The sequence below is a fragment of the Ascidiella aspersa genome, chromosome 7, assembly GCF_963924565.1.
Source record: "Ascidiella aspersa chromosome 7, kaAscAspe10.2, whole genome shotgun sequence".
In the NCBI taxonomy this organism is placed as follows: domain Eukaryota; kingdom Metazoa; phylum Chordata; class Ascidiacea; order Phlebobranchia; family Ascidiidae; genus Ascidiella; species Ascidiella aspersa.
In genome coordinates, this window is record NC_139453.1 from 31,319,713 (window position 1) to 31,344,480 (window position 24,768).

At 37.9% G+C, this 24,768-nt stretch overlaps 1 protein-coding gene across 1 annotated transcript; it reads left to right on the forward strand.

Annotated features, from left to right (window-relative positions):
- The first annotated feature begins 17,995 nt into the window (after nt 1–17,995).
- On the forward strand, nt 17,996–20,155 carry LOC146138990 (leucine-rich repeat transmembrane protein FLRT3-like). Its single transcript, XM_083393420.1, has one exon. The coding sequence runs from the start codon at nt 17,998–18,000 to the stop codon at nt 19,849–19,851; it is 1,854 nt and encodes a 617-aa protein (XP_083249546.1). The 5' UTR covers nt 17,996–17,997; the 3' UTR covers nt 19,852–20,155.
- The last annotated feature ends 4,613 nt before the right edge of the window (nt 20,156–24,768 follow it).

Consider the following 24,768-nt stretch of genomic DNA (forward strand, 5'->3'; position numbering starts at 1 on the left):
TTTAGGACAAGTAAACCTTAATTGCAATATAATACAAATAAATTTTACAATCTAAAAAAATGTTTAAAACCATTGGTATATGACAAGTTTAGCTAACAGTTCATACCAAAGCAGTTGCTTTCAATTGAACTCCGTGTTAGACAGAGTGCAAATATATTAAGCGCCTCAAACATTGTGTGAACTCCAATCTTTTTTTGTCGAAGGTTGATTAACGTGTTTGTAATCCACTTGACAGCAACCTCCGATTCTGGCGCTGACTTATTCATGTCTCGCCTCCAACAAATACTCACCTCACTTCAAACTGTCGGGGACTGGCGGGGTATTTGGGGAAAAGTGGGTAAAAATATGGACGAAAAAATGGGCAAATTTGCCAAAAATGTGCTTTATAATGCCATCTTTGTTGATTTCTAGTATTGCCTTTTTGTTAAAACCAATTTTTATTTAAATATCTTTATTTCAATAATCTAGCAATTTTGTGTAGTATTCTTAGGGAAGTGAAACAATATGTATGTAAGGAATATCCCGCAGAAAATAAAATGTAAAATTAAATGGATTCTTAGCTTTGAATCAGTTGAATATTTAGACTGTTTGTTGGAAAACAATTAAATACCACGAATAATATCCTAAAATAAACAAAAAATCTTAAAAAAAATCCATTTTTTTAACAGCTAAATTTTTATTTATTTAAAGATTTCACTTAATTTCAACTTAAAGACAATTTCTGACAAATAAATTAAAACAACTTTGCATACCGCCAGTTTAAATTACTAGGTCATTAGTTTACTGTTGAACATTCATGTTTAGTCAGACTACAACCTCGTCATACTTTCACCCAGCGTTGACAAATCATCCTAATATAGGCGCCTTAGGCTGATCTGGTGTAACCTTACCCATCTGGCCTCCACACACCCTCACAACACGATTATTCACCAAAAACTCAACCTTATCATCGTGAAATACGAACCTTGACCTTCATGGAAAGTATGATGTTGCCCAATTCACCATTTTTATCGGGAACCCACTTAAAATCACATTTGTCGTATCAGTAGCTAAAATATCACTTAACTCACTCGCTGAGCTTATTTCTAAAATAAATAAAAATTGTCCACTGTTAATTTCGTCAAAATAAGCATGAATAACAAATCAAGTTTTGAAAACTGATTTGGACGCAAATTATGCTAAAGCATTATAGAATATTTAAAAGGAAGGCACAAGTAAATAAGACTAACTATTAACTTTATATATTTGCAGTTGGAGCGTCTTTATTTGACATTAAAACCCTTTTATCGATTGCTAATTATGCTGACTGCGGATTCTAACTTTTATTATTAATTTGTTAAATTTTAAAAACGAATTAGGACTCACTTGCGGCTTTAACTAGGGGCGTGATTGTTTCCTAAAATTACTATAGAAAGCCGTAACAGCAGTAATTTGGTTAACCTTATACGACCAACGGTAAATCGCTTACCCATTTATAGTATAAAACCTTCCGAAAAGTCTTTCTAAAATAAGCGCGTTTCAAAGATATTTAACGTGTCCATTAAGTCAGACGATTGACAAATATGTGTTTAACGCAATAACTGAGATCTAGCCCTCACATTGATCAACGATAACATATTAAAGCACATTAAAAACCTAATAAAAGCACATTGAATCTCTTCGGAAAAGTTTACTAAACCATTCCAAGCCATGAATAAACTGATAATTTTGTATAAGAGACCACCAAGACACCACGAATACTACCAACCCCTAATCCCCTCACCCACCCATGTTACCCCTACTTACCCCAACCCTACTTACCCCTTCAATCCAACTTGTTTGCTTAAGCAGCTCCCGTCCCACATATTGGCAGTATGTCGCGTCACAATACTCTGCTTTGTAAACGTCACAAAGCAAACGCGCGACACTGGGAGAGGTGCCTCGTGGTTTCCGCAGCAAATATTTGTGGAATATTGCTCATAAATATCGAACAAACGCTTTTTGTGGCGACCCTCAAGGAACCTAAGGCGCTCACATCTGAGCAGATGCTAGTTATGGAGGTTTGAAGTCGAGCAAACAAACTGTAATTAACAAGAGTCCGGTGATAAGTTGTCAACAATAAGTCATAAGTGCAACTGTGGGGTATCTTCAGTTCAAACAAAACAAAGCACTTAAGCCTCGCATGTTTTAATGTTGACTCTCCAAACTAAATACCATGCTTGATTCGAACGCTTTACGCTTTTCCTAAAAATGAGCAACAAGATTCGGCGAAGTATTTAAGAATAGAAGTCAAAGGAACTAATAGACACACACATATGTTTACAACTGTGAAAGCTGCTTTTTGACCAACGATTACAACTTACACATCATTAGTAGACCATCACAGTTGTTTTAAAAGCAGCTATGTGTTATTTTCGCGGCGCAATAAATTAGGTCTATCAAATGCTTTACGCTTTTAATTTAAAAAAAATGTCAAAAATAGGAATTAAACAAAAAAACAGCGACCACTTTCCTTTGTTTTGGCGAGGTCAGGGTTGTTGACCCCAAGAACCCTTCTTTTTACCCCCTGGAAAGTACCAAACGAACCCCAGCATTCCCAGCCTCTTAATTGGATCCCACTTTCCGCGTTAAACGTGCTTTGATTGTTCACGACGCGGTTCCTTTGTTCTCGGCGCTTCTGCTTTGTGACGTAACACCGCGCTCTCGGCAAAGTTCGTCTTTCCACGCTCAACTGACAAACGCTAAACCCGGGCTTCGCGCGCTCTCCTCGGACCCTGATTCATTGTGAGTTTGCATATCAATTATGCAGACAATGCAACTCGAAATCTCGACCATTATTACGTCACACTCGTCGGTTGTTTCGCTTAATCCTTGTTCCAACAAATCGCGGAATCGCGCGATCGCATCTATGAAGAGAAAGTCGCCCAATTTGTGTCTGGAACATTATGCTTGTGTCGTAATAATGCTTTCATCGCCTACGCTTGTTACGTCACAAGCGATGAAATGAGTTAAAATGAGTCAGGTCGTGTTTTGGGAAAATTAATTAACTTTCGTCAAAAAAATCGTAAAGTCATTAAAAATTACCGACTTACAAGGCCCTGTGTCATGCCTCATTGCGCAAGCAACAGACCAGTGTGACGTCACAAACATGCCGAAGCAGCGAAGCGTGACATTCGGTTCCTTCCGACGGCATGAACCGGTGTGAGCGTAGCGGCTTGTTTTGTAAACTTCTGTGATTAGTTTTGTAAACGTCGAGGCGCCATTGTTGCGTCAGAAGGGCCATTGATGGTGGATTGTTGGTGATTGTTACGTGTTGAGTCGCACAGGGATTCTCTGATCAGTCACTTGTTGGGTTGCGTTTGATGTGGATTCAGGTTTCTTGGGATAATGCTAATCTAGCAAAGTTCCCGCCCCCTTCAATATATCGCTTGCACCTGTACAACTCACACAATAAGAAGCTTTTGTGGATTGCGTGTTTACTTCCAACCCCTGGGATACTTAATCTATCCGGTTGGTGGCCAAATAAACTATTCGAATCCTTGTGGTCAATTTACTAAAGGGATGAATACCGTTGGCGTTTTACTATTTCATTATAAACCCTCTAATGCCTGTAATCTTCCTTATCTATAAGCATGGAACACATACCAGCAATACTAGCGCAATATTTTTAAGCAAATACAAGACAAAATTATTTATCATACGCAAACAAGTATTATGGAATACTTTGAAACCAACAAAATTGCGTAAAATGCTGCTTTTTCAAACAACTATATAATATTTGACCTAACACATATACACAACTTAAAAACTAAACATAAACCCTACAACCTTCCCCTTTTCAAACTATGTCTTTTTTTAAAACTTTCTTACATTTACAAATAACGTCATTTGAATAATTTACAAACAAATAGCAATCAGTTTAAACTTGTGATGTCAAACACTCGTATAACGACCTCCAATAATTTTGGACTTGTGAAAATATTTCATCTCCCATCTACGAAACCACACAAACATGCGGAAACCTTGTTCAATAAAGTTCGTTGCTTGTAAACGTGCTGCTCATGTGATACCGAGGGTATTCAAGTCTTTATTTAGTTTTCTCAGTCACTTCCATATTTGTAGGGACCAACTCAGGGTTGGTGACATACGGTCCGCATGTTTTCCAAATGTGCCAATGTTATGTTTTATTGGTAAAGGGTCACAAAAAAACAAACCCGTGCCAAGCTGTAGTTTGCAAATACTCCCGGAATTGTAAACTTTACTGTTCGGTGTTTTTTGCTGATCCGATTGCCATGCCGTTCTCCATCATTGTCCAAAATGGTCTTTGGAAAATTTGGGTCAATTGGTTCGATTAAACTAAATATAGGTTGAAAGTGTTTTATTAATGTTGTAGGAACATAATTTGGCTGGTTTTTATTCAAATTAAAGCCAAACAGTGATTTTTTTGCAATGCTATCTTTACAGTATTTTTGCTTTTAGAAGTATTAGCGTATGACGTGCAATTGTGCAGTTTATTCTTCTGCAAAACTCGTTTAGTTTTTAATAAGTCTTAAAAAGCAATGCAACGTGATGTTTTCCCCCGTAAACAACTTTAAACAATTCACGTTCATGTAAAACCGTTTAAAAGCGGATAATCTCCTTATGGAGTCAAGCTCTTATATTTCTCGCACATTTTAAACCCAAACATCTGCATCCCGTCATTTTCACGTCATAAGCGCCACAGTAAACGTCACAATCGATCATAAGCTTACTAGGTTCGCAGGGTTGGGCGACTGTGGCTTAGAGCTATCACATGTCGGTAACTTTACACTGGATCCATTTAACGAGGGCTCTGGTATTTTCGTGGCGGTTTGAACGCAGCTTTTGTGCTGATATCTGCTGCTGCTTTACCTTCTGCTGCTGCTGCTGTTTTTTATGAGATGGCGGTTGTTTTTGGGTGGCCCAATTTACGACTTAATAGTTTCGCTGGAAATTCGGATCTGAGCGGATTCGAAGTGAAGCAAATTGCTTTTGGTAAATAATCTCACGTTAAGTTGCTTTCATTAAAGAAACAAACGCTTTCCTGCATACATATTATCCAAAAACATTAAACTCCATTTTTTAGTAGTTTGACCTAATCTTAAATGTAGATTTTGTAAAATTGCTTGAAATTACTACGAAAATAGCCAAATAATAAAATTGCAACACCTCGATTATTCTATTTTTTTTTTAAATTCCCTTTATGTGCGTATTTTTTCCACACTCTAGATGCCTAAAAGCCGACTATTATATAAGTAAAAAATTGGCAAAATAGTCACAAATAATATTACCATGATTAGTTTTTTTCATATATAGTTTCTTAATACGGGGCTGTGCATTAATTTAGATTCTTCACTTACGTGATTTAAATTATTTTTTTTAAATATGTAGTTGTGTGCTTGTTCGAACTTTACATTAGAAACCACAAACCCGGCAGTAGCCTTTTCATAATTATCTTGTTCGCTTAATTCCCAAGTCATTAGGTTTCTGAAACCTAACCCGAGTCGCCACGAAGCTCAAAAACTACTGAAGCAGCTACTTCCATCCCATAAACACTTGTGCAACTTGGTTAATGCTAGAAAGCTGTAAATGCTTGCTTATATCATATAGTTTTTGCGCCTACATTAGGTAATAACGTAAATGTCATAAAATATGCAAACTGAATGTGTAAAAAAGGAACTTTTAATTTCTACCACCTGATTTACGTGTTTACATTATTTTGTATTCGTATTTCAGAGACGGATGATGCCGTGATTGGCGAAATATATTTCTCTTTTATAAACTAGAACCTATAGCGACTGATTTTGACTGAGACAAAAAAGTCTAAAGTATATTGTCATAAAATACTCTGACACTTTTTTATTTGATCAACTACCGAGATACAACCAAATATTAACATGAAGTTGCTTAAAATGGAGAAATGTGTTGTTAAAATATTCAGTTTGTCTCATGCAATTATTTCTGTGATATAAACATAATTTTTGTGGCAGTTCAACATTTTTAAGCTTTTGTTTGAAAGTTTTATTAGCATGTGTGTTCACCAAAACATCTTTTCAAGACAGAAAACACCCAGCAGCACTGAACATGATTTTTTTTATAGTAAATGCAGACACTAGTTCGTCAAACGCGCTCAAACACGGGTTTCAAAAAGTAACTTAACCTCCCCCTTTTACAAACACAATACTTAAGCATGGGCAGGTTTAAAGACGAATAATTTTGTGGAGGTTAAATGATATAAAAGTGTTTTCTGTAAAATGTATCAATGGATTCCTTTACCTAAATTTCTACTGAAACAAGTAAAATAATGCACAAGCTGCAATAAGAAGTTGTATTTTTTTCAAGACTAAACCACAAACAATTTTTCGGCGAATACTTGAAAAAAATTCTATGGATGTTAAAAAATTTCTAAACCATGGAAGAGTCATTGTAAGAATGACAACCCAACAAATCACAAAAAATGGATGGAGAGATGACAGTTTCCCAGTCCGAACCACAAACCACATTTCTTAACTTTTTCTCACATAGAAGCTTCTCATTGTTGTTCGCTTCCAGACTCCTTTGTCCATCGCGTCGGCCCACAAGTAACCCGACCCCCCGAACCCCATTTACGGCGCAACCGAACACCCCCCGCTCCCCAACGTTCCACCAAAAGCGCGCGCGACTCTGTTTGTTGCCAAACCGCGGCCGACAATGGCGGCGTGTGACGTCACAATGCAAAAGCGCGACCCTAACACGGAGGGGCGGGCTGCTTCGATTTGGAGTAAACCGATTTGCTGTTAATCGCCTGTTGTGAGTAAACTATGGCCGATTATTGCGTCACAATTGCGTGGAAGCTGCTAAAAGTTGCTGGAAGTTTGTGTGAAATGATATTTACAAAAACAAACAATTATTTTATCACTTCGATCGTTATTTTAAACGACGTTGTATAGATTTTTAATCGCTTTATGTAAACGATATGTGTTCTGTCATCGTTGGTCAGTACGAATTAGGGATTGCCAGATCACGGATAAAGATACGTGTATTTTAAAGTGATAGGTTGGCTTCTCATTGTTCTCTTTATGTGCATTACACCGTTTACGACTTTTACAAACCAATAGTTTTGTCCTACGTTAAAACAAAAGCTTCCTTGTAGTTAAATTGTTAGTTGTTTTTCAAACCCAATGTAAAGGAATTTCCCCATTTTAAACAAAATGCAAAAATTCTTAAAATAGTGCTATTTGCTGCCTCCCACAACATTCCCAACCTTCGCCCAGTTATAAAACTTAATTCAGACTTCTACTTGCGTACTGTGTAAACCGCTAAGACGTCAGATGGCGCAATGCATCAAATTTACGACCTAAATTAGTTGGGAGAAAGATTTAATGTTCGACGTTTCGCTGCAAATATCGCCATTAAATGCCAAACAAAATATTCAATTTAAACTTTAATTATAATCTGTCAGTTCTTGGGTAAACAGGAGTTTGACAACTGGTTATGGGTTGGACTCTTACTTAGTTTCAATCAAACTGAGTGTTTAATGAATGATGTACGGATTATTCTGAGTAAAGTTTAACAAACTGATGTTATGTTTGCCACAAAGGCCGTGTTCCGCCCTATTAAAGCACCAATCCCTCATAACCTTAAACAGGGGCGAATCGTTACTCTTAAAACCCGAAGTCCCTGTGTAAACCTTACCCTACTACCACTTTATTCCACCGTTATCTGAATATCCAAGGTTGTGTTTCGGCAACTTAAAGAAGTGTGTTAATGATAACATTGCATTTATTGTAAAGTATATTAGCGTTAATGACGCAAATGTTTAGCATTTTTTCCTTTAAACTTAGGGGGGCTCAGCAACCTTTATTTATCCCGGAACACCACCCCTAAGTTTTCGCGCCACCCGCTTTACAATCCCAAGCGCAAAGTCAAATCCGCTCAACACGTGGTTCCCACTTTGACCTTGACATTATAATTCGACCTTGAAGAATGGCGCAAAGCCACTAAAGCGTGACCTCGTGTGAACGCCCTTAAACCTTGCACCATTCGTGATATAATGTGGCAATTAGAACAAACCAGTCTATTTCGTCATAAAGGCCAACGCGCGGTTGACGTCACATTCAACAAGCCGTGACGTCACGCCCGAATAGTAGTGCCAATTAAGTCAACCGTGACCGCAAGTCGGAATGATTATAGAGCGAGTTATCTCTTTCCGTGAAGTTTTTAACTGAGTGGAAACCTGCTCTCGTGCGACATCTAGTAATACATTTGCTGCCCAAATAAGGCGAATTAGGAACTTGCGTGTTAAAGCCTATTTTGGAAGCTGCTTTCCAATAATATTTTACGACATTAGGATTTAAATAAACTATTCATGTTTGTTTAAGAAACCATTTTTCCATCTTACCATTTGAACTTACCTAATTGCAATTTTCATTAAAACTAATGTTTCACAAAAAGCAATTTTATTTTACAAGCAAACTTTTTAACAGGGCTTTTAATTTGCACGACTTACAGTTCATGACAATTTCTACCGCTCTCCTTCGAAAATTAGACTATTAATAGCTTTAAACAAAATCCAATAAATGTACCCTTTTAACTTTTTCAACAACATCGATATAACTTTTAAACGTAAGTTCAAAAGATATGACTTTTAATTTACCTCTTTCCAGCTACCTTCTAATTTAACCACAGTTGGTTGCCATTTATTTTCCGCTAGATGATGCTGCGGAGCATGTTTCGTTCGATGCGTAATCGGATTCGTCACAATTAATTATTACGCCACAATGGCACATCTCGTTATGATGTCATAAACCATGGTGGAATACTTATGTCGTCGTTAACCGACTATGCATATGCCGGTTAACAACTGGGTGGTAATAAATGCATTGGAATGTGAAATTGAGTTTAAGTTTTTATTGCCTGAAGTGAGTTTACTAAAAGGTCAGAAAAGTTCGGTTTCGGGGGAAATTGGAGCAAAATAAATTCGATTTCTTCTCGATCGATTTATGTCACTGTCATGAACCTTTTCATAAAGGTTGGAGAGTTGTTCCTCGTCGTTTATTACTTTGACCTTAATAATAACGAACTTTACTTTTTGAAATATTTTATTTAAAGCACAAAGTTATATTACAAAAAAAAATATGACACAAATAAAATACTTCTGATTGAGCTTCAAGAAAATAAATATTTATTTTAATTATACTTTTTTAAGTTTGCGCAAAAAATAGCACAAATAGAATTAGAATATACTTTGGTGCAATGGCTGGAGATTGTAGTTGGACGCTGTAAGAATGTGAAAGCCCATACAGAAGTAGGTAACATATGTTAAAAATGACTTAAGAGATATTGCAAACGTTGAAAAAGCAAACTACTTCTATATGCGCTTTTATATTCTTACTACGAATTCGAATATATTTTATTAAATTGAATTTCGTTGTGGCTCTACAACCCAGGATCCCGTCGAAAATTCGCTTCCTGTGTTCTGTTCACAATCGACTAAACCAACTCTTCCGTCCACCAGCGATGGTTGATTTTGGCGGAACATCAGCAAACCTTCCAACAATGACTTCCACAGTCCCAGGGCTGCTTGAAATAACAGCAGGTCGGATCCCACAGAAATCAAGAAGCTCACAAAACCTGGAAGCTAGAATTCCAATTTAAACTGCTGGGAAAGTTGAACTAAAGAACCCACATCCTCAACTTTCAGCTTTTTGGGGTCAGCTTTCGAGATTTCTTTACAACTGGGGTTGATTTGTCAAAGGGCTTATGGAAGTATTGAATTTTAATCAAGTAAAGTTTAAATAAAATTGTTCATCTTAGGAAGACATGCTCATAAAATTGTTTTTTAAATCTGAGATATAACATTATAAAAAACTAAAAAATATATTTTAAAAACTCATGAATTGTTGTTTCTAATGGCTTAAATCACGAAAAATAAAATTGCAGTAAATTATTTAACACAAGCTACATTTCATTATTGTTTTAAATGTAAAACAACCAAACCTTATGAACCACCTTTATTGTTTTTAAAGACAACAAAGGCAATAACGGTTAAAATGAGTTTATGATAAAAACACGAAAATCAATTAACACCCTTTGTTATTGATTCTAGAATGACTCTTTTTAAATCGCGTTCACACTTTCTTCGTCGTTATGTCGGTTAAATATTCCGTAGAACACAACAATCCAATATTCCGGGTTTCCGGCGAAAAAACACGTTTAAATATTCGACTCTGTGACGTAACAGAGGGGTCGCGGAGTGAGCTTCGGTAAACAATGGCTTAGACAATGGAGCGCGATGAAACGCGCGCGACAAGCAGACGTGACTGGCAGCAACTTGCAATTCGAGAATATCGCGATTAATTGTTACGTCACGTTCCACAAATATTGAAGCAGGTTTTAAAGGAAACCGACCAATGAGAATCAGACGCTGCTGGTTCTAGAACGAGATAAGGAACGAATCAATTATTGCGTCATAATCATGTTGCAAGTCACGTGATGTGTGCTCATGTCTTGTTAAATCGCGAGAAGTTGTTTGTTACATCACAAATCATGTTTACAATCCATTAGCCCACCCAGTCAACGAACCTTAGGCTAATGTTTAAGCAGACTTTCTTATCGTGGATTCTGATTCGCTCGCTTTTCAAATTAACAGAAAATAAATCACCGTATAAGTTCTGTCTAACTTTTTGTGATACAGGTGCCTTGATTATTTTATCTTTTGGTCACATTCTGATATAAACTGCTGCTTTTTAGGAATATATCCGCGCAAATTACCAAATAAATGACGTTTTCTAACAATAATTTGCATAAAATATCGTCGTTTAGAATTTAGAATTATTGAAGCGTTTCTAAAAAATATTTATGTGTACGTAAAAAGGCGTGTGTCTTTATTCAAATTTAGCCTAGGTTGTTGAACAACAGCAGGTTTCATCCATTGTCGGCCTTTTCTAAAAGGTGTTGTTCCGTCACACCCGGTATTGTTTCGTCACAGATAACATTTTTCCAGATGTTTGATTCAATCAAGAGCGAAGCAATTCAGTGTGTCGGTTTAATCCTTCCGCAAAGTTCTAAACGCGCAAGTACTTTGCCATGAAAGGAATTCGCTGCGCCGTGAAATCGATTTTTTTTTCAGTTTCAATTTCTCAGGTAATTTTATTGCGCGGTCATGCGTGACGCGATCTGACGTTGCGGCTCAATCAACCAATGAGCGCTCGCCACGCTTCGTTGCGCATAAAGGGGTAAGATTGAATTAAGTTGATCCTCGTTCCACAAAGGTGCTGATTTGGGGCTTTTGTGGGGCCGGGGCTGCCAATCTAACCCCTATTACCCCCCATTACCTGAGGTTTATTACATAGTTGCGCTAGGCCCCACGTATAATGACATTTTATCAATATCCTGCCCAACCTAGATAAATGATTTTAAGATGGAACGCATTAGAATGAATATTTGATGAACTGTTGTGCAATATTTCGCGTATTTTAGCAAAATATAAACACGTGTGTCGACCATAAAAATACTATTTTTAAATGATATGAGTTTTCTTTTTAGAAAGCAATTCGTGTCCGATGTATTTGTCGAACCCTTTTGATTTTAACAAAACATTTACACAAAACTGTTTCTTGTGTTTAAGTAAATATATTCTTACTATTAATTGCTACAATCACATCTATGACGTGACAATGACTACTGTTTTATTTAGAACGTTCAAACAATGCCACCAGATAAGGTTTGAATATAAAGTGTGTTCTTTCATCATAGAGGGTTAAAATCTTCCATTATATTTCGATAACCTTGTCGGAATTTTTCGCCCTTTAAAACCAAATCAATTTTTTCCGCGGCTGTCTGCGCGATATTCATCCGCGGATTCGATGCCACCGCGAAGATGCTCATCATTAAAACGAAGTCGAACAAGACGCGCAAGCTAAACCACAATACTCTCTGTTGCGTAACAATGGATTGCAGCAATTTGAACGACCTAACTAGCCCTTTGACTAAAAAACGTAAAAAAACTATAATCAGCAAACGATGATTCGCTCTTCTGGCGAAAACGAAATAATTTGCGGTTTTATCTGTTGGATGTTTCTGGTGGAGAAAATTCTATTTACACGCAGGAAATCTACGGCTTTTTATTGCAACATATGTTGTGTACTGGAATGTAGCCCTTTGTTGTATTAAAAACGATTATTACAAAATCGCAAGGTTTGTAGAAAGTGTGCCACAATAATTCTGAAAAATATTCCCTTTTTAACATGAGGTTTTTATTGAAACTTGGAGTTTACCGTTTGTAATGAAGGTAATATTTGTGAGTGGGTGTAATAACTGCGATGTCAATCATACGTAGAAGTGCTACTGGATGTTCCACGCACGCTTACATGCTTACACACATATACACCTGAACAAGTGTGCCTCATTACATACTTGCACCACCCACTAACCACTTGTTCCTTCCACACATTACACACTTTGACGTAATTTAAATGACGTAAGCTAAAAGCACCCTCGAAAAATCTGCACTGAACTTCATATATGGCGAAGTAAATGTGTAGAATATCGCCTTACCCTTAATGTAAATGACGACAATGACTTCTAATTAAAGAAAATACACTTAAATCAAAATCAGATTTAAAAAATAAAAAAATATGTATGGCCACAAAATAAGACAAGATCGTTCTCTTAAAGCATTCATTTCATTGGCGACTTGTCAAAATAACGTTACAATCGTTTTTTATACGCTATGAATCCAGGTTGATTTGTTTTGTTTTACTTCGGCAACTTTTAGAGAACTTACAACGCCGCTTTTGGTCAATCTAGTTTTAAAAAGTGGTAAAATATTGCATTTTTGGCAATTTTTAAGTATTTAGATAGGCAACCATTACTTTATAACTCTCTTCTGTGCGTAGAAAGCTTAAATTACGCGAACATATGAACTACAAACTCGCCATTAATTCCTTCACAACCTAATTTGGACGCGCGCCCTTCACACTACCCACTGTTTACGTAGCACCACGCACCGCAAAACTTCCCACTTAGCATTTACATACAATTAAAAAACTTAACACACCAAAAAAATTAAAGTTTAAACAAATCCCTTTGCTTTCAGGTGCTTCCCCGAACCAGCGAGGAACGCTTAACTAATGTCGCGAGGAATTTGTCGAAGTTTTCGTTTCCAGACAACCTTATGTGGGCGTTTGCCATGCTTGATTGAAATGTCTGAAGCTTTCTCACCAAGCGAGCAAAGTTCCCAACAGTGTGAGCTCCGTACCACTCGCTACCCGCCCCGCGCTAATGAAATCTTCTAATACAAAGTGACAGCTGACCATTTGAGCTTGTCTGTGTCGCTATTTGTTCGATAAACTAATACTGGAATATTAATTTCCAATTCCCAAGGGTGAAATGAACCTGTTGTGCGTTCAAACCTGCTTTAGCCACTCTAGTGCAATGCTTTTTAAATTTAACCTTTGAATATATATTTTTACTTCGCGTGGGCCAGTGTCGGCATGAAATCGTTAAGATATGACGTCATGGCGTTAAAAAACAAGTGGCCTTAACTAGCTGTGTCTTCGGTTGAATTTCCAAGTTTAGAAACCTGCTCTCTTATACTTTACCTTGTGTACTATTATACTAGATATTTTTGTGGATTGTAAACGTTTTTGTTGTATTTAGTAAGGTTGCTGATAAAATCGATTATTATGGTTTCAGTATATTTATTCAAATTATTAGGAAAAATAATATTAAGTTACGTTTACCATTTGGCGCAAACCAAGATAGCGCTGTTTCAAACATCGCCCCATTGCTTCACTTCGACCCGTGGTTTAAATGCGTTTGCCTTAAAAGCTGTTCACTTTTATGCAAGTAGGTTTAAAGTGCATTGCACCCAAACTTTCATCAACTGTCAATTTCTCTGAAACGCTTCAATTCAGCTTCCAAATAAAAGCGCCGTGTTTAGAAAGAAAATAAATATTTCGCCCAAACAGCATTAATATTTTATGCGCGTATAAAATTGCCAACTGCGCGGACCTTGCAATGAAGGTTGCTGGTGCAAGTTTGCCTTCAAATGCGGCGGTGAAAGTACAACCGCTATTCGGCGAATATGCTTCACTTGCTGAAACTCAAAACTACCAACTTGCAGTTTTTATCAAATGAATGATGGATGTTGGTCTGGTAATCTGCTTAGTTCGATATTACTTTGCTTGCTGTGGACTTGACAGCTTTGCAAAGATTGATTTAGGTGAGATAGCGCTGTGTGTAAGTTGCAGCAAATTGTGGTCGGCTAATTGCAAAGTGTTGATTCCAATCTTGGGCTTGTTGTAGTGAACCGAGTGAGCTGATATTTGTTGTACTTTTAGCGGGATTAGCTTTTGTTTGAGAAGAACCTCGCGCCAAGTTTGGTGAGACGAGCTGAACTTGCTGTTTGTTGTTGAGGTTAAGGGAAGCGAAATAAGATCAAAGCAGGTGAAGTTTAGCGTGACCTGTGTGTGATCTTTCAAGCAACTCCACTAACACAACTGACACATTAGCAAATATGGGCCTAAGGACATTATAAGAGACGTATTTATAAATATAATAAAGTTAAGTTAAGGTTGTTGGATTCAAAAGAAATACAAATGTTTGAAAGATCTAAAACAACTTTATTTAAATAGCAGAATACTATAGTTACGCCAAAACGGCATACTACTTCAGCAGAAATGATGAAGTCATTTTTGCGAAACTATATTATTCTGCTCATATTAAATAAAGTTGTTTTAGATCATTTTCAAACCTTTGTGGCTATTTGTATTTTACGATACTGTTAAAGATAACAACCAGCAGTGTTGGAACAGGCTTAGAATCAAATATAAACAAACAAAAATGTTTAACCAACTTAATATTGTTGGCATTTGAGGTGCGAGAATTGTGGCAAGATTGTTTTTACATTTCTTGTTAATTATTGATGTGACCTTGAGGTCTTGGCTCGACCATTCCGTGAATTGGAAAAGCTGATGTGACAATATCTAGAAGCATCTGATGGGGGTGAGCCGGTTGCACTTAAACAACCTGTTTATTTGCTGGTGGAGAGAAAGTAGCGGTAGTTTGTTGTTGGAATACTTAGGCTGGGGTTGGTAATTAGGATTAGTCAAACTGCAGGAAGGAATAGCTCAGTAAAGGCACTTTGTTGGTCTTTTGTTAATTTCAAGGCAGGCGTATTTAGAATGAATGCCTTGTAAATTATTCGCTAGAACAATGGTTTAAGGTCGTATTTAGGCGTAGAATAAATTGAGGTTTAAGTATATTTTTTTAGGGTTTTGAGAACAAATTTGTAATATTGATGGCTGGAAGGTTGTAGGGGAATATATATTAAAAAACGACATTGGTTATACTTTGTATTTCAATTCCGCTCAACCCGTATTTCAACGTTTATTGACAGCCATTGGTAAAGAGTATAAGCACTCGCTACATATTTCCAAAATAGTTGGAATATTATTATTAGAAGTATTTAAACTAGATCTTATTATAAAACTTAAGCGTTTTATAAATACATTATATTACTTACGCTAAAAAATATATGTAGAAGGCGCCTAATGTCTTTACAATACCGAAAACTATTCCATTTGCAGTACGCATTAAAACCGTTCTAAATGCAACTAAATTTAGCCAATTCAAACGCTCTTTCATCTCCCATCCCAGCTGTATGCGCGACAGATTTATACTTTCATGTTTACACACACTCGAATGCAGAGCGCAGTGAAAGGCTGACCGCTGGTCACTCTCTGCGTATTTACTCTCCCTGGCATTTCACCGTCTCGCAGTTTGACCGATCTGCAAATCTTCCCGTTCCACAACTTGTCTCACACTTCTAATTCGCGTTAAGCACCAAAACACAACCGCCAACCACACAATGCTGTTATTAGACAGAAACTTTAGGTTTGAAAACGTCTGCTGACCCCAGTTTTATGCTAAGAAACATAAAATATGTTTTAAACAAAGTATAAATCTGGCAACTATGTGTCATGTGAGTGTTTTTGGTTTAGCAGAATTTTAGTTATGCCATTTTAATACCACAAACCATATTACGTGAAAGGTGGGTCTTATTTAAACCTATTGATTAGTCTTGCAAATAAGTTTCCATTTTCAAACTTATTTAAAACTTAACAGTCCTAAATTATGTCTATGGTTTTTTCACATCTGTTTGCAATTTCATAAATATATGAGCAATAATACGCGGTATACCGACGTAACATTAAAAAAGAATCAATAATTTATTATTTAAAATGAATCACTATTTTAATATTTTTAACTTTGTTACACCAAAATATCTTCAGGGCATTTTATTAGCATCGGTGCTTGTCTACTTATAGAGCATTCGATATATTCCCGGTCGCAATGAGATTTTAACTCTGCTATTTTCGTTCGTCCCAACATTTAATCGATGATCGTCCATTTGTATTCTGTTCGTCACCTTAGATACGTTGTGACGTCATAAAGCCTATTGATCGACGCTTCTTTTAATCTGTTTGGGGGATTACAGCAACATTTGAAGTTGGGGGAGGTTTTTGGGGGGTATTAAAAGATTATTTAGAAACTTCAAACCTCTCCAACTCATGGTTGGTATTATGACGTGTTAAGTGCATTACTGCACATCTACTTATGACGTAATAATATTTCCTTCGGCAATTTGTTTCAAGTTCTTGCGCAAACTTACAAATTCTTTCATGTTCAAAAGTGATTGTCTAGACTCCAAATCCATTGTTTCCCAACAATCTGTTACTTGAAACAACTCGATTGTTACATCACAACCTTCCTGGCACCTGCACCGAGAGACAATGGACAATTGCTTTTATCGATTCGATTCCATTGTCATTGTGACGTCGTAATTAGACGTCGCGCGCTGCAGCTTTGAACAGAAGGCCGCGATATGTTTGTCCTCTGTAGCGCGATGTCAGCAAGAAAAAGCGTTTAAGCAACAAAATGCATTGTTACCTGACAAACTAAGACAAACGACAGCGAAGTTAAGTGGAATCAATTCTCGAATGCATTTTATAAAGAGTGAATGTGTAGTGTGACGTAACAAAGTAGACGTCGAGCGTCGGCTTTTACTCGGTCGGGAAATTTTCGTCCCATTTTTTGTGCGATTGTTTGCATTGTGGAAAGGTGATACGTCACAGAGAAAAGCGCGCGCGCGAGAAAAAAGCGAAAAGTGCGGGGGGATTGTCTCAGGCTTTTAGCTCCTGTCATCGATTCTAGCTCCAGTGCTGAGTGAAGCAGCGGTAGATGGTCGAGTATTAACCTCACAAGCTTAGCAAGATACTTCGATGTTTGTCGAGAGTTTATTCCATTGTTAGAGAACAATGCTTTATATCCGTTATCGCTGCAGGTCGATGCAGAACGCGATCCGAGGATTTGTTGGGTTTGATTTCCCAGCAGGCTCAGGTCACGTGTGCATGTTGATTCTGACACCTTTGTCCGTCAACAATCGATATTGTGATGTGACGCTTTTACGCGATCGCACTTGTTCAGTGGTTTATGAGTTGCAGGTAATCATGTTCAGGTTAGATCTGTTTTGTTCAGTTCATGAGATGTTTGTTGTGGCTTATGAAAGCGATTTTACATTGTAACCATTGCTTTAACCCTTGTGGTAAAATATAAGTAGAATTGTCAGTTTAAGGTGAATGCCTGGTATTCAACATTTTTCCACTAATATTTTAACGAGGAAAACATCGTTTAATTGATAAATATTATTTGTCGTTCTTTTTTACAGGTTACGTGGAGAATTATTATAAAGATTTTCTCAGTTTGTATTCTATTATGTTTAGAAAAACATAAATCACTGTTTCGGTTGTTCGATTATTTTGGCGAGAGAAAAACGTTGTTGTCAGACTTAAATATTGCAACAGTTGGGCTGTTAAACAGGAACTTAGCTGCAAAGTGAAAAGGGAGGACTTATAATAACTTTACCAGTTGGTAAACCCTAGCATTGACATCGACTTACTAGCTCACAGGAACATTTTATCTTATCTTATATTTTTGATTTATCTACAGACGACAATGCATAGCTTACCACAAATACTACTGCTCTTGCTTGTGACGTCATACGTCCATTGTTGTCCACAAAGGTGTCGTTGTGACGTCAGAAGAAAGGTTGTTTATTGCCACGAGCGCGATTTGCAGTTCGTTCCGCATGGAATACCACGTGACACAATCGAACTTCGTCTCCAAGGCAACAAGATCGTCGACAGTCCTCTGACATTGCAGAACCTACGTCATCTCACGCAGTTACGTAGACTCGATCTCCATAGAAACAAGCTGACGTCATTCCCCAAGCACCTTCCTTCGAGTTTGGAACAAATCGACCTGAACTCGAACCAGATCAAGTTCATCTCCCACGAATCACTACAAACAATGAGAAACCTTCGAGAACTCATTGTCGACAATAATTACGTCACAAACGAGGGATTGTCTTTTCGCGCGTTCCAGAACCTCACTTCGTTGGTCACTTTATCGATGAATGGGAACCTTATGACGTCACTACCGGCCAACCTACCCTCCAGCCTACGTCACATTTTCATGAAGAAGAATCGAATTGACGTCATAGGTAGTGGCGTCACGCGTAGTTTAGGCGGTTTGGTGACTCTTGACCTTTCCGAGAACCTCCTGGGATCAAAGGTCAACAGCGGCGACTTTTTCTGGCTGAGCGAGCTGAAGTCACTCAACCTTATCGGCAACATGTTACGTCACGTGCCTAGCAACCTGCCTAGCAACCTACGTCAGCTGGAATTGGCGCGAAACGAGATAAAGTACGTCGCAATCGGCGAACTTAATCCGGGTCTGCACGTTCTCGATCTCTCGTCGAACAAACTTGAGAGCATTGAGGAAGGGGTGTTCGACGCCCTGCCCCTGCTGGTCCGGATATCGTTGCATGACAACCCCTGGAGATGCGATTGTTACCTCACTTACCTCAAACAATGGCTAACAATCACCCTCCCCCTCGTCACAAGCGAAAGCAACGTCAGATGCGCCACCCCCCAAGTCTTCCGTGACGTCACAATTCGGAGCATCGACATCGAAGCACTGCGGTGTGACGTCATAGAAAGTTCTTCGATTGTGGTTGAAAACGTCACAAGCAGCTCTGTCCACGTCACATTCGAAGGATCGCGAGTTTCCGACCCGAGTTACTTGGATTACTTCATCTTCTACGGAATTCTCGAATGCCGCAATTGTTCCACCCTTGATACGTCACAATCGGCATTGGCGCTTATTGCAGCAAGGAGTGACGTCATGATCGCGTCATCACTCGAGATCGAGGAGCTGGCGGCCGACACCGATTACGTCATATGTGCGCGTACGTCATACCAGCGCATTGTTGACGTCACACTAAAGTCTTGCATCATAGTGCGCACGGAGCCGGTTGTGCTGATGTCGGTTTCTGGGGGGGCAAGGTCACCCCTCCCAACCTGGGCCATTGTCGGCATCAGCGCCCTGTTGTTCGGGGTTGCCATAGTAACCACGCTTCTCGCGTTGTGGAGGTTTTACACAAACAAGCACAAGTTACGTCACAGACGGTATTGTTCCCACTTCTCGCGCGCGTCCATTGTTAGCAGATCGATGGAGAATATTCACCAAGTTCACATCAAACAATACAAGGGCAGTGACGTCAAACGTTCCATTAGCACAACGACGCTCGACGCAAGAAACGAGTTTGACGTCACAATCCTCGTGCGCGGTCAAGAATTCGTGACGTCACCACCTTCGCTCGACAGCGCGGTGACGTCAACGAACAATACAGACGTTTTCACGAACTCGCTGCACAGGCAGCATTATGACGTAACAACGGACAACGAGCGCTTGTCTTGGTATAGTTCCAACTTAACCGACCTCGATGACACCGGAGTCTACGTTTAAAGTTTTTTACTTTTTTATAAGTTTTTATTTCTTGCCACGATTTGAATTTCACTTCCAAGCACTTTATTTAATTGAATCCATTAGAAACGTGTTATTTCGATACCAATGTTTAAAATATTCGCCTAAACGTGAAATTTCAGCGAATGTTTGAAGTGAAATTCAAAGTTATCGTTTCATCTTTTTTATCGCGTGTTATTTTTATTGCGCCGCCATTTTCGCGTCTCTATTATTTCGTCACAGGAGCCAATTTCCATGTCCCCTGCGCGTGTTTATTTATGTGCGTGCCACGATTAAAGTGCGGAAAGTAAAAGTTGTTTTCATGTTTGGACAAATTGCCGCCCTCAGCCAGCCCTCACAACGGTTCAGCCGCCTGCACCAGCAATTAACCCCTCAACATGCCCTCGGTACGAGTGAATCGTCCTTATCACCACTATGTCGTCACAAACGGCGTGTTCTAATGTCTGGGGGGTTTATCGGGGGGGATTAACTTGTCGTGCGCCCTACAAGACCCAGGAGGTACGGATTAAGCGCGATGCTAGCCAGGGACGAACGCGAGATACCGGTTGTGATGTCACAATCAATCAATTGTCACCTCACAAGCGCTTGTCCGTCAATCGCTTCGCACAATCCCATCGACATATGTCGCGCGGTTGTAATTATGACGAAACAGTTAAGAGAGTATTCGCGAAATCTCGAATCCGGTAATTGTCGCGATTGAACCGCGCTCTCGATGGGATTATTATGTCACAAAGGTGACGTTCTAAAACTCCTGAGAAGCCGCGTTGGTGTGTTCACACCGGTTGGCGCGTGTAAGAAGATTAAGTTTGTGCTCGAGAGGATTTAATTAAAACTTTTTGTTGTGGTTTGAAGCGAGAATTTGAATCGAGCAATAATCTTTGATGAGAAGCACATTTCAAGTAACTTCGCTGCCAAGTCCTTGTTTAGGCTTCTTTGTAATCCGTGTTATTCGCGGATTAATTCGTTTTCAGTTGAACCTCAACCACGAAGGAAATGTAGGCGATTGTAGAACTAATTGCTCTTGGATTAGTAAATAAACAACATTAAGTCGACCACATTGGCGCCATTATATAAACTAGCGTGTTTTAAGGTTGGACAACGACCCACATTTTTGACATAAACTGCTTTTAAACCTCTGCGTAAAGACGTATTGTTTGAAACAAGAGTAGGCTCCACACATACTTGCGTTTTACGACTGATAATAAAATTTCTCGAGCACAAAGTTTAAAAGCAGATCACTTGTAATTAAGTTGCTGTTGAATGAAAATAAATCTTATTAACGAAATTGCACGCTGAATACCAAAGCGCAAAGGCAATAATTTTTGTGAATTATCTAAAATAGCTTCACATTTACCATCATTGCACATTAAACTGACTTTACATCAAGTAATGTAAGTCCTTTCGGGGCGTTCAGTTTAAAAACAAATCACCAACAGGACTTGAGTAAAAAAACGTTCTTTTGATACAAATCACATCCTGTTGTGCGGATTAAAAAACAAACGATTTGTTAGCATATGAAGTGATTAGGCAAAAAACATTTAAAAAGAATTGAGTAAAAAAACATTATTTTGAATAAATCATGTGCTGTTGTGGATTTTAAAAACTAACGATTCTAGATGCACATGAAGTGATTAGGAAAAAACAATAGACACAGGATTAATGTGGTTAGGACAGCAATGCTTGTTATAACCTATTTTAACCGAATACAGTAGTTGCATGGAATGCACAGGAGAAACAACCAAGCCTCTATAAATCCCTGAATAGCTTGAGTAGCCTGAATGTGGTGAACAGCTTGAAGGTCGTGAATAGCGTGGTAGAAATCGATTCGGCCATGCTTGCCAACCCTTCACCCATCACTGGTCATCAACAGGCCGCCTTATGTGGCCGTTTAAAGTGGGCCGGAACCGTTATTTAAGATCTTTCAAATGTCTTTACAGGTGTATAGTTAACTACAGCGTGTTGATTGTTGTGCTCATTTAACGTGGCCAGTTGCAAGTCTACACGGCCCCTTTTTAACTTATTTTGTGCTTTTTTGCAAGATTCTTTGGTGAATAGGGGCCGGCCATTTTTGCACGGCCTTATTAACTGGCCACAACATGAATGAGGTTTGGATTCAAAACCAAGAATCGATCATGTTATGCTTTTAAGTAACCACCAAACCTAAAGGTAAAACCTTGTTTTGAGGAGTTAAAAGCAAATGTCCGGGGCTTGTAATTTGAGCAGCTTCAAGCCAACTTACTTGATATCATTTCGATCTTTTTAAAAAGTTAACTATCATGCTTTTAGTATGAAAATAAAGAACCACCAAACAAAAAACAAACATTTTTCATTTTTGTGTGACAAAATTATTTTCACGAAGTTCTTTTTTAAAGCAGTGGTGTTAACACCGCGAAATTCAAGTCTTTTTATCTGTAAATGAAAAAAACGCTTTAAATTATCTCACTAAAGGCACACAAATTCACGTTTTTTAAAAACTATATTTTGTAAAAGTGAGGTACATCCAAGAACTCAGTGCTTATTGTTTGACAAATGAGCCGGTATTTTATCTCAACTAGTTGACCACGGACAGTAGGACAACAGGAATCTTGCATTTAGCCCCGGGGCTAGCTTACAATATCGCGGTTAACCAAATATTGTTGCTGGCTTGTTTATACAGGAGCGTGGTTGCTTCCTGCAAATCTACCGTGCTAATGCAACAACAACAAGACATTATTGAGATATTTAAACAACATGTGGCCTGTACGGTCTCTGCTTTCGGTTCATGTTTTATTCAAGTTTTAAGACCAATGCCCTTGCGGTTTTTGTGCTTTTTTTTTCAGGACATATTCTTTAAAAACAAATAACGAATTTTAGACTTTGTTAAAAAGATAAACGATTGTTTAAATAAGAAACCGTTTACCGAAATTTAATTTCACTATATTGCAATAAAAACTGATTTTTTGTCATCTAGAAGAGAACATTTTAAAAATGGCATCGTTTATAATCCCTATGTGCAATGTACGAATATAGCGAACTTTATATTATTTTGTCATGTTCAAATTATCTAACAAAATAAATGAAAGCATTACAAAATACATTGCTTGGCCGTTAGCTGATGGGAATGTTAATAGTTTTTGTGCTTGAGATTAAATCTTGCATTGATTTCAGAGCAATCACTCGGAAGCTATATAAATAATAAAACCCACAATTACCCTGAAAATCAATAAAAGATTGGATCTCATGCAGAGAAAAACACTTGTAGGCTATAACTCCAGCCTTAAAACAACAAGCTTAGTGTAATTTAATGTTTGCTTAACATCGTTTATCACATTCGCAAACAATTAATTCCCACGATTGAAATGAAACGATGGGAATAATGTAATCCCTGTGAGCATGATTTTTAATCAATTCAAATAACAATCTAGTAGGAAAAGTAAAACGTGTTTCACACTTAGTTATATACGTTTACGCAAAATGTTATGCGATGCTTAACTTAAGGCTGGGACGAAAAATGATAAGATCCTTGAATTCACTCCAGCTTTTAAATCGCTAGCATCTATTAAGGAAATCGATGCGACCTTGAAATGCAATCGTTACACCTCGTAATTCAACGTCGGAATACGATTTTATTTCGCCTTTTAAAAGTGATATTTCCGAATGAAATATGTTAGATAAGGACTATAAAGCGGCTAATGCATTTTAAACCATGATTTATTGTAATTTTCCGATTTTCACCTTAATTTCCATATCCAGACCACTAGAATGCGGAATTAATTGCCATGTCCAGACCACCACGGTGCGGTTAACTTGATACTGACCATGGCGCCTTAATTCGGTGGAACGACCACCCAGGAACATATTTATGTGCAGGAATGTTGTAAGGGGAGAAGCATTATACCAGTGTTTTACAACCCATGGGCCGCCACCTAAAACTATGGCCGCTTGATTTGGTTGAGTCGCCGATTGAAGTGTAGTTCACATGACTAGGTTTATTGAGATCGGTTCTGAGCAATAATTTTCCATCTACTTGACAAATTACCGAAGAAATACGAAGTCATGGCTCATATTTAGTTAATTACAATTTGTTAATGCTAATGTTTTTACTGTGTTGTGTTCACATTAAGCTTATAAGAGGGCACTGGATCGCCAAAGCTTCACTGTTGTATTTCCGCTTAATATTCGTGTTGCCGCGATAAAAGGCACTGCATTTTATGGTTTCAAAGCACTGCTTAATGCTTATGTGTCCGACATTTCAAGCTTTGTCAAGGATTTAATGCATCGTAAAACAACAATTAAATGTCGTGAAGCTAAAACAGCAGAAATAAAAAAATAAACAAACCATAAAAATATATTGCACTGTTTCCTTGCAATGGCTTCAGCCAAATTTATCAAAAATAAAAAATATATAACACTTTTAAAATTATTTTAAGCATTATGTTAAGACATTTTAAACTGTGCTACAAAGTTTAGACTTGTTACGACACAATCGATTTCATCTCGACCTTAATTATGTAGGTTAATGATGTAATAAAAGTGTTTGTTAACCCAAAAAGTCCCATAAATCAATCGATAAATACAAAACACTTCACGTGGTAAATAATTACGACCCACGAAATTAAACATACGATGCACACAATAGCGATCGTTATGATAGCGTATTCCGTATGTTACGTCATAATGTAATCCACAATTGACACCATTTTAAATTTTGCAATCCGCGAAGGGTTGCATTAACAGATTACAAGCATTATGAATCACAATTCAAGTATTATCTCTGACAATCGTCATTATGACAACTGGAATAGAAGTCGAACAAAAATGTCTCGATTGTTATCTCACAAATGCCATTGTTACGTTATTGAAAGGTATATGAAACTCTTTAGAATTGTGATTGCGACGTCACAATTAAGTTAAAAAATG

Excerpts from the sequence above, each read along its gene's own strand:
- LOC146138990 (XM_083393420.1), top strand. The coding sequence starts at position 17,998 with ATGCATAGCTTACCACAAATACTACTGCTCTTGCTTGTGACGTCATAC.